General features: G+C 34.1%; 1 protein-coding gene across 1 annotated transcript in view; it reads right to left on the bottom strand.

The window, feature by feature from the left end:
• Positions 1-4,156: 4,156 nt before the first annotated feature.
• TLL1 (tolloid like 1) overlaps positions 4,157-16,898 on the bottom strand; it is a 210,150-nt gene continuing 197,408 nt past the window's right edge. The window contains exons 19-21 of the mRNA XM_035022757.1: positions 15,327-15,540; positions 8,551-8,801; positions 4,157-7,369 (exon numbers count right to left, since the gene is read on the bottom strand). Of these exons, the coding sequence (XP_034878648.1) occupies positions 7,235-7,369; positions 8,551-8,801; positions 15,327-15,540 (600 nt within the window). The 3' untranslated portion in view covers positions 4,157-7,234. The remainder of the gene's footprint in view (positions 7,370-8,550; positions 8,802-15,326; positions 15,541-16,898) is intronic.

Consider the following 16,898-nt stretch of genomic DNA (forward strand, 5'->3'; position numbering starts at 1 on the left):
TAACAAAGTATAAAGTTAATCCTCTCCTCAAACACTATGAGGAACTTAGAACCCCTCAATCCAACGATTCCTCTTTAATTGTACATAATATTTTCTCATAATTAATTCCACTTCCTCTTCAAATTAGTCATTGCTATTATTTTTATAGTATTAATATCTTTTAAATTGGTACATAATCACCAATTACTTTGATCACTATTCTTTCTTGTGTATCACTCACTCCTGTTTTCATTTTTCTTCTAGAAGAAAATCCCTTTAACAATGAGTATCTAGGGGCGCCTGGGTGGCTCAGTCAGTTAAGCGTCTGCCTTCAGCTCAGGTTGTGATCCTGGGGTTCTGGGATCAAGTCCCACATCCGGCTCCTTGCTCAGTGGGGAGCCTGCTTTTCCCTCTTCCTGCTCTGACTGCTGCTCCCCCTGCTTGTTCTCTGTCTCTCTCTGACAAATAAATAAAATCTTAAAAAAAAAAAAAAAACAATGAGTATCTGTTAGTGGTAAACTTTGTTTTCACTAATCTGAAATTGACTTAATTTAATTCCCATCTGTAACTAGTAGTTCAACAGAGTACAAAAATTTAGATCAACAATTATTTACTATAAATACCTTGATGACTTTATTTCAAAATGTATACACTGTATTTCTGAAAGTAATTCCTTCTAGGTAATCTTTTCTTTGGTTGCTTTTAAGATGTTTTTCTTTAACTTTCTGTTATTCAATTTCAGTACTCTGTATCTGGGTGTAGTTTTCCTTTTATTTATTTTGTTTGGGAACTTACTGAATATGAAGATACACATCTTCCAAAAGTTCCAAGGCATTTCAGATATTGTCTATTCAATATTTTATTTTCCTCCACTGTCTATATTCACATTTTAAACTCCTAATATATATCGAATATTCACATTCTATTCCGTATCTCTAAATATATTTTCTCATCTCTTTGTCTTTCTCAGCTTAAACTCTCCCAGTTCATGAATTATCGGCAGCTGTACCTAATCTAAATTTCCTAATCTAAATTTAAATTTCAATTACTGTATTTTTTTGTTTCTACAAATTGAACTTATTCTTTTTAAAAATCTCAGTATTTTGATAGTGTCTATACCTTTTCCACATATTTTCTCTTTCTTTTTTTAAATCATTTTACTCTACATGTGATAATTCTAGTATCCAATGTTCTAAGTCTAATTATGCTACTTGTTATTTTGGATTACTCTTACCTAAACATTTTATAATTTTTTATTGTGGCATCACATCACATTCGATTAAGCATTATCTATAGGGCCAAGATATTGCAAGTATATGCCCATAGAGTGCTTTTATATGAGTATGCTCTTGAGAGGTCTGAGTATCCCAGAGATTTTACCAACATTTAAAACATAGATGTTGACTTGGAGAAGGAAGCAAATAGTGAGGCAGTGAGGCATTTCACTGTCCCACAAGTCAAACTGCAATTGCAAAACATCCCTTTTCCACCAATTAGGCCAGCATTGATTGGATATTTAGGGTTTCAAGAATCTTAATGTGTATCATAATAAGAATTAGAATTTATCAAGCACTCTTGGTGCTGGCCATTGGTAGTGCTTTTTGTAAGTTATATTGTTTAGTTCTATTTGTTAATTACATGAACATCAGAATTTTAATATGCTATGCCACCCTCATCATCCATCTTGAGAATGAATAATTTACGAGTTAAAAATACAAGTGATTGATGGGAAAAAAGAATTAATTTTAGAGGACAATTGAAATTTTAAAAAGAACAATGCAAATAAGAAGATAGTAGAAAACCAAGGATAAGGAAAGGTTGATGTTAATGCGTGTCTCAAAATGCAAACCAGGCTATTTGGAATAACGTCCCCAGAATGGCTGTAAAATACAAATGCATGTTTTATATTGCAATTTTGACACTTTGTGATTGCTTTTAATTAATGTTTATCTCTTCAACTAGAATTTAACCTTCAAAAAAGCAAAAATTGTGATTTTTTTCTTTTTCAACCTTTCATTAAATTTTTAGTACTTAGCACAGTGCTGAGCATATTTGAAGGAATTAAGCAAATATTTATGGAATGAAGAAATAAATGAAATAAATGAGGGAATAAACTACATGGTTGTAATATGTCTTTTGGGTTGAAAATGACAAAACTTATGAGGACCCTTTACTCCCAGGGAATTCAAACACAAATAACAGACATTCAGTGGTATATAAAGGACTTTAACAAATTTATTAGATCCTTGTAGAAAATTTTCTTGTAATTTACTTTGATTTTTAATTATAGCCTCCTAAAGAAGGTTCACTAAATATTCTTTTAGGGTAGCTTTATCTAAACTTTATTACCTATAATACTTTCACTTTGTCTTTTCTGGCAATCTTCCTGTTTAAATAATTTAATGACATTCCTTGAAATAAACCCCTCCCCCGGACCTCAACCTTATCAACATTATTTTAGCATTTAGCTGTCATTTCTGTGAGTCACTGATTCTGACATAAAAATATCATGAAGGAGTATAAATGCACTTCTACATTTTGATTGAAAATTATCATTTTTAACTAAATTTCTAGTAGTTACTCTTTTAAAAATATTCCTAATTGAGCTTTTGACAGATATGAGATTTGTCAGTTCTTAGATATGTTGAATGGTTAAATATTATGACTAATATAATCACCCTATAATATTTAATAGAAGGAGCACCATTGGATCTGGTTTTTTAAATGTAATTTGTAAAATACACTGAAGCATTAAGCACGTTTATAGTATTATAAGTTGCTTTGAATAGCCTTAGTTGCTATTTTTATTTCAGATGCAAATATGCCAAAAGCTTGATAGTTGGGCAAAAATGAACTGCTATATAACTGGTTTCTCAACTACACAAACAACATAGGTAGGCAGAGCTCAGTAAGAGTGGAGGGATTGGTGAAGCTAGTATTTCTTGTATTCACATAGAAATAACACATAATAACACAAGTAATTTCATTATTTACTCAACACCTCCACCCTGGCAGCTAAGGCAAGACCAGGTACCAGGACCTTTTGTCCACATGTCTTAAGCTGTATGTTGGCTTCTTAAGTCTTCAATCTTCATCTGCTTTAACCCAGGTATGTTTCCAGTTCAAGTTTTCTAAAGTTAGAAGTTGATTTTACGGTTTTAATTTTTTATTTAAAATATTGGATGAGAGGGAAGTTGCATATAGTGAGATGTACTCAGGGCCCTATAAACTTTTTGGAATCATTCTGCATAGTCTCTGCACAGGAGTTGACTAGAGTCACAGGGCAAGCCTGGACACAGGCTGAATATACTGGTGCAGGGCTGAAAAGGGGGGGAGGTTGTGGCTGGACAATGAAAAAAATTGATGTCAATAGAAAGTTTGGAGACTAATAATAATATCTCACAATGTATTAGATCCATCCATTACATCAATTATTTCTTAAGCTAATGACAATGTGTCTTAATTTTATAACAATAACACTAAAGATTAACAGCTAACTGTTCATTAGCGACCATTTACTATGCATTGAAGCATAAAAAGCTTAAGTCATTCACAGACCAGCTTTTTGTTTTCTTTTTGATATGCTCATTTTACATAATTTTTCTTATAAAATAGAAGGCATTACTTCAAGTTATAAACTTTAGAAGGTAATTATTTTTTCCTGTTTACTTCCTCCCATGCCAGATTTCACAAGTGGTATTAAAGGTTTTCCAAAAAGCAAGTTTTATTCCCATTGTCACTAAATACAATTTCCAAACATTTTGAGAACTGCTTTAAGTAAGTTATTTTTAAATGTCACACATAGCTATAGTTTACTTTTAAAAAGTAATATTTACCCTTATGAAGAATAATAATTAGTCATTAGATGCGCTTTTAGAGATTTTCTATATGGGAGAGCAAAATTTAATATCTGAGGCTTACCATCAAAAATACAGGAGCAAAAGAAACCAAATAAAAAAGACTAAGAAATTTAAAAACAAAATTGGACAGAATATGAACCTGATACTGTGATATATTAAAATTAGTCAAACATAGCAAAAATCCAGCCAATATGGGAAGGGGACATTTGGAGACTTTGGAAGTACTATTGCTGTTTCTCATACAATTTTTTTAAATGTTGTTTTGTGAAATTATGCTAAGTCATGATCTCATTAATAAAGTAGATTAATATTCAAAATTGACTTGAAAAATAATTTAATAAAATCATATTAAGTAGGAGCAGTTTTTTTTCTGTGTATAGTCAGGATTGTATAGGAGTTAGAACTTTGGCAAATAGAGAGCACAACCAGTATACTGATGTAGGGGTTGAAAATAATTTACAAAATTAATTTAATAAAATGTTTAAAACAGTAACTAACAATTATTAACAAAATAACAACAAAGCTGTTTGTACTTGCATTTAACAACACATTTAAGCCAAAATTGAATTAATATAAAAATAATATGCAGCGAATTGATATCTGACATAAGATACAATAAAAATTAATGTTCACATTGAAGACCTGAAGTTGCAATATCTCTATATATGCCTTCTAAATATCTTTTCACTTTCATTTCTCGGTTGTGTTGATTGCAGCTCGTTGTGACCTAATAAGATGTCAACTGTAATATCCAGAATATTTCTTAAAGTAGAACACTACATTTCCCCTACTACGCCAGATAAAATAATTTAATGTATTTATTTTAACAAAAGGTCCATCCATGATTACTAACTTTGAACTGCAGAGTAGGTGTTTGTTTGTTTGTTTTTAATTTCTAGCACTACCTGTGGTTCTTAAAGATATCTACAGTTGATATTCGAATTGTCATGCTGTTTCTGAAAAGAACAATATATTTATCCTGAAGGGTTTACTGTAATTCACCCCTAAAATTTACTTTATGTGGAAATGTTTCATCATAAAAACATGTCTACTATTTATATATGTCAAGATCGATTCTACTACATTTTGTAGAACAAGCACAGATTTTTATATCAGACAAGCTGGGTTTCAACATCTAACTTTACACGGTGACCCTGGGAACATTACATACCTTCTATGAGCCTCCATTCCTGAACTACAAAATGAGAACATCACCACAATTCTCAAAGGGTAGCATAAAGTTTAGAAAAAAGCTAGTGCCCTGTGCCTCGTACTGGGCGAGGCATAGCGTAATCCACTAGGTGTGAATGGTATTTTTTCCTCTCTTTCCCATTGCTGATATATTTGGCTAATTGAAGATTAATGAAAAAATATAGAAGAAGTTACTGGAATAAATCAGCTCCACTAAAAAAGCTCATTACATTGCAGGCAATAGTTACACATTCCCAAGGTAACATTGAGTAAGATCAAAAGACTGGTTTTAAAAATGTATTTACATATTGTAATTCATATGCAAGAAAATATTTTTCAGGGCAACAATGGCAAAAAAAATGAATAAACTACACCTGTGTGTATAGTGTAATTTTGTAAAAATAAAGAAAAATACCCAATTTTACTAAATGTCAAATGTTCATGGACAGGTAACAGAAACAAATCTACTTCATATAGCAATCTACATCAACATTAAAACATATCAAAATAGAGTTTCTGTAAAGGAAAAAGTCTTTTTTTTAATGGTGCAGATAATAATTAGAAGTTCCCATTATTTGTCCATGAAACCTCCTAAGAAAGGTGCTACTTCAGACAGGATTCTAGTAGAACTTGGCACATAAATTGTAACTTTTCCACCACCCACTGCTTTTCACCTTCTTGTAGCTTCATTCACTCAGACAACCTCACATATACATAAACAATATTAAAAACACGCATGGCTTTCAAGCAGAAAATTCATTTTCTACAACAAAAGCAGGTCACCATATCTATACCCAATGTTCTCAGTCATGGAAATGGATTTTCCTCACAGAGCTGCTAATTAACATACGTTGTTTTGCTCAACCTTTCAAAAAGTGTGTCTCTAGGAGGATCTGTTTGATCATGTGCAAGAATTCTAAGGCATTATGAGTAATTGTTCCACAGGACAAGTGCTGCCCTTGCGATGATACACTCTTGATACCCTTAGCAAGTCTTTAGTCTTCAAATGCCACCAGACATAGGGAGACATTCATAGTCTACAGGTGGTTGGCTCAAAGGTCAAAAATTTTGTTTAAAAAAAACGTTTATGGAATAGCACCATAGAAAGTCTTTCAGAAACAAATCTTTTTTTCCAACATTGCATTTTTTTAACTGAGTCCCAAGAAGAGAAAAAAAAGAAGAGGAAGAAGAGAGAGAGAGCTTTCAATGACTACACAGCCTACTTCCACTTCACTTCATTTTTTTTTTTAAATACAACATTAACCATAACAACATCAGCAATAACAACTACAACAGATCAACAACAGAAAAGACAATAGCAGCACTGGAGACTTGAGAATGGGCCATCCGGGCAGTCACGTGGAAGAATTCTGTTCACACCTGTTGGGAGTTCTCTCATGAAGTTCCCAAGACATCACAACGCTTCTTAAATTGGGTGTGAAAAGGCAGCACTTTCACTGAAAGAACTTGAGTTTACTGATCAACTGGGCATTTTCCAGCACTTAAATAAATGATGCCTAGATTTTAAGTGCAGTAATAGACACTATTAGCATTTCCAACTTGTCAAAACGTCAGTAAAATGAAGTGGTCTCAAGATCATTCGTGTTTCAAAGAGGTGAATCTGGCCTGCAAGTGAAAATAATGAAGCTGAAATATTCCAGTTTCCAAACTTCCGGACACGCCCACATTTAAAGTACAAACCGCCCTCAAAAGACTCCCATTTCGCAACATCCCATATGGATCTGTATCCAAGATACAAAGCCAAAGCAATCATCCTAAGATACAAGAAGAGGGTTTTTCAGTTTATGACCTGCAAGATCATTTGATTTCTCCCAAATCTTGAAAAATTGTCAAAAAGAAACACTCTGCAAGGTCACAGACCCTGAATCGAACTGTCTGAATGGCAAGGCATCTCTGTCAAGCTGTGAACAAAATCTTCTGGAGTCTTCCTTGAAGTTACATGTGCCTTCTCACCAGCTTTATTTATATTTATACCATCAAGCATGGAGTTTCAATATCTTGGCAATGTTGATCAGAGTTGGCTTGAAAACTTCTCTTTTAGTACAGAGATAATCCTGTTCTTACAGTCTTCTTCTGGTCAAACTCATTATATAAAACATTTGTGCTAATATCGTCATTTAAAAAAAAAATACGTCTTCTCTCCATTATGCACATTCCTTTATGTTTCGATGGAGGTTTTGGTGTTATTTTTTGGTATGCATAGTATCTGGATATCTAATGCTTTTGTATCTTATATGAAATCCTTTCTTGTTGATTGTGTCATCAGTGTGAAAATGAATTAAAACCGCATCCCCAATTGAATAGATCTCTTCTGGTGGCTGAAGACAAAAACAAACAAACAGGCAAATAAACAACAGAGTGAGCACTTTTTTCCTTCAGTGTAATTCATGTTTGTTTGGGATTTTTTTTGGGGGGGTATATGATTTAATCCTCCCAACAACCTTGAAAAGTGGGTATGAGTGACTTCTTCATCTTACAGATGGGCAAACTTGAGTTTCAGAGAAGCAAATGACATGCTCAAGATCATAGGCATTGATATAGCTGGGCTTGGAACATAAGTCTGTTTCCAAGTTCTGGAACTTGGTGGGTTTTTTCCCCAAAATTTTAAGCCAAATTCCTTTGATTTACAAGTAAATAAAGTAAGGTTCAAAGAAGGTAAAAAGATACTAAATTTGTTTCAGAAGGGGCTCTGAGGCAGAGCCACGTCCAGAATCCAAATCATCCATTCCTTCTTGTTTTAATAATCTAAATACCACGAAGTTTTTTGTTTCATTTCAGCTGATATTTGGAAAGGAATTCAATATCATTCAAGTTCAGTATTATGTAAGCAATAGACACTGGTGGACAAAAAATGGGACTAATGTTTTCGGAACAAAGTATGTATTCAGAAGACCGTTTGATATTTATGCAGGGAGTCCTGGGGGGAAAAAGCATGAAGGAAATCTCAAGCTTTCCTTTTTCTTATTTCTCCTGGTGACACTCTCTGACCTGTATCAGGCATTCTGTCCCATGCACAAGTGACACACTGCAATGGAACAGCATTATGGCAGCACTGGGTAAGCCCACACACCAGTGGTGGTGCCTGCCATTCAGCAAGCGTCTTCGCTGAGAGGGGAATGTCAATTTGAATTGTGTGCACAATTCCTTTTCCTTTATGCTTTAATTTAGGAAGCTTACCAAATCGTCAAAGGTGTGTGTTTAAATTTATCGCCTTTAGATTCTTAAATGTTTAAACATTTATTGCACAGTAAGAACATGAATAAAAAAGTTAGAATGTGAACAGGAACCAGCAATTATACCTACTAAATTATTCTCTCTTGTGTGATATTATTGGGAAAATTCACTAGATGCAGAAGAGGTGAGGGAGAAGAGGCAATAATAATAGGGTGTAACCTTTTCTCGTAAAAGCATTGCCGATTTGCATATGGTGCACATAACAATCATGAATCAATGGGCATTTTCTACCACGGCTATGGGATCCTGTTGGTACTGTATTTACCCCTGATCCACAGAATCGACCAAGCCCCACCGCTGTTGAATCGAGACCGTCAAAAAGCTCAACATAGTCATAGCCACAATCGGCTTCTTCTTCCACTTCGAAAATCTGGAAGGACAGCTCCAGTCGAAAGCCCCGTTCTGACAATAACAGCCATTCACAGTCCACTTGTCCCGGGTAGTTGTTATCACCAAACTGCGCGTGCGAGTACAGATCTCTGGGTTTCGGGTCTGCTTTCAGTCGACCACCACACTCTGCTCAGGAAAGAAAAATGAAATAAACTCAGTGAGTTTTAACAAGTCCAATCTCAACCTCAATGTAGTGTAACCGTTCTCTAATTTCTGAATGCATTTTCATCATCAGATGTGTTTCCTATAATCGTAGAGTGTGACGGTGCACCAGGTACCACCACAGACCCTGGACACAGAGCTAGCTGGGTTGGAATACCACCTCCAACACCATCGAGCTCAGTTACTTTAGGTGAGTGATGTCGCTTCTCTGATCCATAGGGCAAAATGCAGATGATAATGATAGCACCAATCTCCCAGTGGATTTTGAGGATTTAATGAATACATGGAAAATCACTTAAAACCGTGCCTAGCGTGTAGTAACTCTCAATAAATATTTCTATTATTATACCCGATCCTGTTTTTAGTCTCAAATAACTAGTTTTCATAGGGGAAAAAAAAGGTCAGTATCTTAAATCAGGTTGATTCTTACTCATTTAAGAACCCAGAATCCAAAGGAATAAGAAATAACTTAAAAATTGGCAAAATATATAAAACTCCAGTGTGTATATGCATGATATAGAACTCTACATAGACTATGTAGAACAATTTTATTTAGGTAGAAATATTTATATAACTTGGTTGGGAAAAACATACATGCATCTTTAACTGTAATAACATTTGTAGTTCCAGAACCTATTAAGTATATTTTGTGTTTGTAATAAATAAAAAAATTTAAATGCTCTTTTTACAGCTTCTTTTTCAGAGAGATATTAATAAACATGTGGTTTACCAGTTATTACTTTTGTCACTAGAGGTAAATATACCAAATCACTAGATGAGTATGCATAAAAATGCACAGCTAGTATAATTTAGAAATGAAAGTTTTCAAAAAATTTTCTCAGAAACTTTGTAATCTGAGTCCCAAAACTTCCTAATGACTAGAGATTAAAAAAACAAAACAAAACAAAACAAAAAAACAAACACCCAGAGATTAAATAGACATCCCCTCCAACCAATACACATGCAAACTTATGGCAGGGGGTCAGGGGAGAAGAAGATAAAATAGGGCTATAAAAAATGTTAGAAGAAAGTAGAGTTTCTTTCTGTTTCTGTTTGTCAAGTGCTGAGAGGTTCCTGGGAAGCAGTGATTTCAGGGCTAAAACCAGAAAAGTCCCAGGAAAACTGGGATAAGTTGGGAGGGGACAAAACCAAAAATCCAATGTGGAAAGATGTGGACAAGCCAGGACCCTAGATATGAAGACACCACTGTAACATTCTCATGGTCATCTGCAACCAAACAGTCCCAGCGGCACCCTGTGAGGACGGATTACACAACTAAAAACACTTAGTTGGATTTTTCCGATTTGTATATGGCTTACCCACACTGATGATTTTAAACAACAAAATATGTCTGAATCCCCAGGATGAAACCCCATTCAGATGTATCTAAATACACGTAGGCTCAACCAAACCTACGGGCACTGTCACAGACAAAGACATTTAGATTCTTGTGTGTGACTGACATATGAACGAACTTCCAACCAGGGTTTCAATCATGAGAATGACTGCCCCAATGGGCTGTGTTCCATGAAGAACGTAAGTATCCCTCCATGTTCCAGGTGTCGGGTGGGGCATCTTGCACAATCTATCGATATAGCATATAGTATATATCGATACTATTGCAAATGTAAATGAGTTAGAATAACCTGAAAGCTCAACCCATCTCTTGAATATCATCTCTTGAATCCCATAGACCGGAAGCCAAACATTCTACCCTTCCTCCCATGGTGTTTCTCTAATTCCAAAAATTATGTCCTTCTTCTGCGACAGATCTCCACAGCTAAATGACCTGGGTCCAAATCTGAGCTCTGCCCTTCATCCGCTGAGAGACTTTGTCTCACACTCCATTTCTAAGACAAGGATCATACATAGTACTCACGTCATGGGGTCTAGATGAAGAGTGAATGGGTTAATATATGTCAAATGTTTGAAGGATACCGGGCACATAGGAAAGGCCATATTAGTGTAAGCCATCACCATTACAATCATTATTGTCTAGTGAGAACATCTAAATGCCATCATCTGTGCTGCTGCTAGGGATCCATTCAGGTATGAAATGAAAAGCCAGAATAAAATGAAAAAAAATTTAAAACATTATTAATCTGCTATCATAAAGGAAGACTTGTATTTTTGAAGGCCAGTAAAATATTTTGTGAAAAATATTTCCAAATTTAATATATAAATGTATAAACCAGTGTAATCTCACTTAGAGAATTTTTTAAATTTTACCTATTCTCAAAGTTTGATATATAATTGCCTGCTTTGTTTTGGTTTCCACTTACAAAAAAAAAAAAAAAAGCTGCCAGCACTTGGATTACTTTTATTCCACAGCCGGGAAGAGCTGAAGGAGCCCACTGGGAGATATAAAGAAAGCACTAGTTTTGGTGTGTCTGCTTTGCAGGAGCAAAGTAGCAGGACAAAAGACCAGGATTCAGAAGAGACAATTCTCTGCCAGCCCCAACTTGGAACAAAAATCAAGGAGGAAATGAAGTAGTTGCACGAAATGAAAAAGATTTCACAAAACCTTTGTGAATCTGAAAATGACAGTGAGGAGTTATTATTTGGTTTTATTGAAAACATCTAGAAAATGGCAATATTCAAAATAAATAAATTACATTTAAGGATAACTTAAAATGTTCCATTATGTTTGTCTATTTTCATTTCTCTGTTCCAGTACACAACTGCCTTCCTATGGATCACTGATCAAACTAATAAATCTGGAATTAATGATCCAACCATGAAAAAAAGAGAGAGAGAGAGAAAACTTAGTCCACAGGATAAAATTTTTAAGAACAAAGATTTAAATATTATATGCACAAGATGTGTGATTTTAATATGCCCTGAGAGAAATTCCATAAGCAGAAAATTACAGGCAGCATGAGGGCAATTTGTCCTTGAGGCAGTTCTTCAAAATATGGTCAATACATCATTTAATATGGTCCCTTTAAAGAAGGTATTTAATTAAATACACTTCCTGCAAATATTCCTATTCATTTACCAAGTTGGAACAATATAAAAGTAGTGTAGCATGTCAGCAGTATTGTTTTTAAATCAGTTGTTTGAAAATACTTTGTAAGCTGCCAGAACATCTTCTACAGAATTCTGGAAAGTGAAAATGAAGCTGAATAAGAAAGGTGACAAAAAGGGAAGAGAAGCCTGGGGGTGGGGGTGGGGAGTGGATTTCATTTTAATTTGGAAAGACATGATTGTTTATTTCCCCATAAAGTATTAAATTCCCAAAGAGGTCCTGTAATTTGACCTATACATGCTTTTAGTGGGCATTCCAATTTAATTGAGTTAGATAAAAATAACTTCCTTTCTAAGAACTTTTATAATGCATTATTTTACTTTTAAATGTCATTGATGCATACTACAATGCTACAGCAAAGAAGTCCTACCAGACAGGCCATGTTTTATTTTATTTTTTTTAATGTTTCAAGTTTTTATTTAAATTCTAGTTAGTTACATATAGTGTAATATTAGCTTCAGGAGTAGAATTTAGTGATTCATCACTTACAGCGCTCATTACAAAAAGTGCCCTCTCCTTAACCATCACTCATTTAACCATCTCCCCTGCCCAGCCACCCCCACCCCCCCACCCCCACCCACCTCCCTTCCAGCAACCCTCAGCTTGTTCTCTATAGTCAAGAGTCTCTCTTATGGTCTGCCTCCCTCTCTGTTTTTTCTTTGGACAGGCCATGTTTTAAAAGACTATTTTCTCTCCACATTTCCCTCTTTTTCTATATTATAGCCATATCCTCTGAGAGAATACGCAGGATATTTTTTTTTACTGATTTGTTTCTTCAATAAGTTTATTTAAGGGTCGTGTAATACCATTCATTACCTGATTAAAATATATTTGGGCTTAGAATTTAGACCTACCATCAGAGGGAAAAAAGGACTCTTTCCAATAAAGTCCTTTTCTCATGGATTTTTTTCACAGTATTCCTTGTGAAAAAAAATAGCCATAAAACCATATTAGAACAATATTTCTAATCACCTGGTTTCAAAATTCATGGTATTAGAAGTTTTTCTCGTGGATAAAATTCAAACTGCATATAAAAATATATATTTACTCAAGCAGATTAAAATGTGTACATCAGGATCCATCAATAATAGTTACACATATTCTAGAAGGCAGTAAATAATGAATAAGTGTTCTATACATGTAGCAAAAATGGTACTGGACTTGACTGTCTTGTCAGTAGAAACTGACTGAAAAACCAAAAGTACAGAAACTTCTGAAAATCAGAGGTTACACTTAGACTGTATGCTTCAACGGGAAGGAATTCCTTCTATTTCCCTGTAAATTCCCACAAATTTCCAGCTTTTTGCCATAAATAATGTGACAGGTGGCTCATGTGGGTGTTTGAATGGATGTGAACTGAACAGGGAAATAAAATGAGCCTCGTCAGTTACGTACTTCAAACAGAGGGTTTTTTTTAACTTAAATAAGGAAGCGTTCAGTCTCTACTTATTGCTTCAGCAACAGTGACTGGTTTTATATCGATTTGCTTCCTAATCCAAAACGTTTGCATGAAGAGAAAACATACTATGGTGGAATGTATGTGAGGCATTCTGGAGACAGAGTAAGGATAAAGTCCAGACTTTGACATAATTTTAGAAATCTCTGCAAATTAATTAATCTCTAGATTTTCAATTTCTTTTTCTGAAAAATGAGGATAATAATACATCATAGAGTCTTTTAAGGACTCAATATATGTAAAGTGTATGTTAAGTACATGTGTGTGCCTAAAATGCCAAGTGCATGCTATATATACCATCAGATCTCAATATAAGATCTCTGTGAGAACTTAACTGGATCCTACCAATGGATTCTTAATGGTAATATAAATAATGCAAATAGGATCCATGAGCAAAGGCCATACAAATTAAGGAATCATGGAGGTTAATAGCTATAATGAAACTTAAATAGTATTTTACAGATGAGGAAACTGATATCCAAAGAAATTTCTTTTCCAAAGTTCCCAGCTAGGTAATGGCATAATAGGACTAAAAACCCAAATGTACCTACATACTGGAACATAATATAAATCTTAATCATTCTACTCACAAAGGGTAAAAAGAGATTCTATAAAAGTAAGTTTTGATTAAACTAAGAAAGGGAAATTCATAGGTAGGTATTTTAAAAATATTTGGTCAGCTATTTCAAGAATTTTGACAGCATATTTTCATACTGCATTCCTGGAAATTGTGATAGCCAGATATATATGCCATAAACTCTATGCTATCAGGAAAGTACTGATGAAGTAATGGGATTGCAATCACTCCACCCCTTTAATGCATAACAAGTTATAAGGAAAATATTTAAAGAGTAAATGTCAATGTATGGAAAAACCTTTCATTAGTATGAAATTTCTGTAGTCCCTGAAAGATTCTTCTCAAACCAAAATATTCATATCAATCATGAGAAATAATTTGCACTATTAATGAGTTCAACCATTACTAGTACGAATCAGATAAATATTCTGACAATATTCACTTTCTCATAAATAGACTCCAATATAAATCTAATGCTCATAATGAAATACACTAAAGTGGAAAATAATATTGGACAATGGAATAATTAACAAACAAACAAAATTAAACAAAAAGAAAATAAAAACAATAAACAGAACCCATGACAAAAACTGCTGCACTTATATTGTTTTATGGACAAATTTGTATACAATTATACTGTGTATTATATTACATCAAGACAGTTCTACATGGCAATGTCTCAATAGTTTATTTATCAAGAGTACCACTAGGTGGCACTATAAGATAAATGACTTTAGGAAACCACTCAACTAACTTTTTTTTTAACTGAATGTAAAAAAAGGACATTTCCTAGACATTTACGAAATATTAAGCTGGCCCCAAATTATTAAAAAAATGTTATTCTATATTTTCGCCTAAAATTTTCCATATTTTTCCTAAATTATATTTTATTTCTTGAAAACTTCCATTCCAAAGTCAAATTAGGAATTAGGATTAGAAAAAGATTGTATTGCACACTAAATAGAAGGAAAAACAAATGAGACTCTGTAAAATGGAGAGATAAATTCCAAATCGGACTTACAAAAATACATTAATGCAAAAGCTAGCCAACCAGGTAGGATGTTAGAGAAAACATGATTCTTGAATACTTAAGACATAGATTTCTAACTGTTAAATAGAGCATATAAATCAAACTGCTCAAGTTAATATGGAATCCATTATACAAATATTTAGAGATAGTTCTACTTGATCATACTGCATTGGACATGAATCAGATCAAACTATTGCACTGCTTTCTAAATGTTCAGCAACTACAAAGATACTTAAGTAGGATGCTACTTGGCTCTCAAATATTTCACACAGTGCTTCAGTGAGATTTCTTCTGCTGTGCTCAGAGATTCATTAATGTTCCTGTTATAGGATCCCCTGCATTCACTGGAAGAGAAACCTAGATCTTAGGAAAGAGAAACATGGCTCTAATTTGCTGACCTGTAGAATGTGTGGCTTGAAAGCCTTTCCTTTGAACAGATGCATCAGAAACAAACCGAACAAACATTTTATTTCCAGTAGCCACAAGGGGCTCTGGTATCTTGTTGCCACATAGTCTTCCAAGAATTGGTGATTTTTCTGTTTCTCCATCGAATACTTCCAAGTGATCATAAGCACATTCTTGATGCTGCTCAATCTCAAACTCACCAAAGGCCTAGTAAAAAAAGAAAGAAAGGGAAAGAAAAGCAAAAACACATATCACTCAAAATGAGTTCTTTCCTTTGGAGCAGAAATGCACATCAATAAAACATGCTCAGGACATACAAATAAATTAACCCGTATAGAACATTATTGAAAGGAGTGTAAAATCAGTAGAATGTAAAGTCTCTGAAAAAACATAATGAGGAAAACAGCACAATCACTCCATGTGAAATTCTATTATTAAACTATTGCAACTAAATCACAATCGAAACTATCACAAAACTATCACAATCAACTCCAGGATTTAGACAAGTTATAATAACAGTGATATTTTATTCTGAATATAATTCTAAGTTTATACTGAACGCATCAGAAAACTTTAAACACTTGCATTTTAAAAATTGACTCCTTCTGGTTTTGATGATCATAAACTATTGAATATCATCCTACCTTGGGGCATTTAAACTAAGAAGAAAACCTAAAAAAATAACTTATGTTTTCACAGAAATTAACTAAGCACAGTAAATCTTAAAAGAATAAAACAACGGGAATTTACACTATATACTTCTTTATTTTTTTAAAGGTTTTATTTATTTATTTGACAGAGAGAGACACAGAGAGAGGGAACACAAGCAGGGGGAGTGGGAGAGGGAGAAGCAGGCTTCCCGCAGAGCAGGGAGCCCGATGCGGGGCTCGATGCCAGGACCCTGGGATCACGACCTGAGCGGAAGGCAGACGCTTAACGACTGAGCCACCCAGGCGCCCCTATACTTCTTTATTTAGATCCTACAACCCATATTATTAGAAAATACTAATATGGTTTTAGGCTAGATTTTTTTTTTTTTTTGAGAGCCTACTTCTCCCTTCCCTCTGCCTGCCTCAAGGCTAGATTATTTTTAAGTTACTTTTAAGATAGATGGTACACTTATTTTAATATTTAGAGCTTGCAGAGTTTAGTATGCCTTTAAAAGTTATTCTAATTTTCCCGTGTAGTAATTTTTATGCATAGGTCTTAGCAAATTCTTATATTTTTTAATATTTGTAGAAAGAATTGTTATCAAACTTCACTCATTGGACCAGAGACCCTTGTGTTGGTGGAAGATTTGCCCCTCATGTAGCTCATTACCTATGTTTGTGAAGCTCACTGGTGAGCCAGCAGCCTTAACTCCAAGCTCTAACGATGTGTAGAAGCAAATTCTTAAAATAAAAATTCATTAAATGTATAACACATTAAACAACACAAAGGAAAGTTTAATTGAGGCAGACTGAAAATAGTAATGGCCTAATTATTAATAATTCCAGGAATTCTAGGTTATTTGCCATTGCCAATCAAGGCTTTTTCCCCTCCCTAGAAAAGCCACCATACCTTCA

The sequence above is a fragment of the Mirounga leonina genome, unplaced genomic scaffold (genome assembly GCF_011800145.1).
Source record: "Mirounga leonina isolate KUSES-001 unplaced genomic scaffold, KU_Mleo_1.0 Mir_176, whole genome shotgun sequence".
Classification (NCBI taxonomy): Eukaryota; Metazoa; Chordata; class Mammalia; order Carnivora; family Phocidae; genus Mirounga; species Mirounga leonina.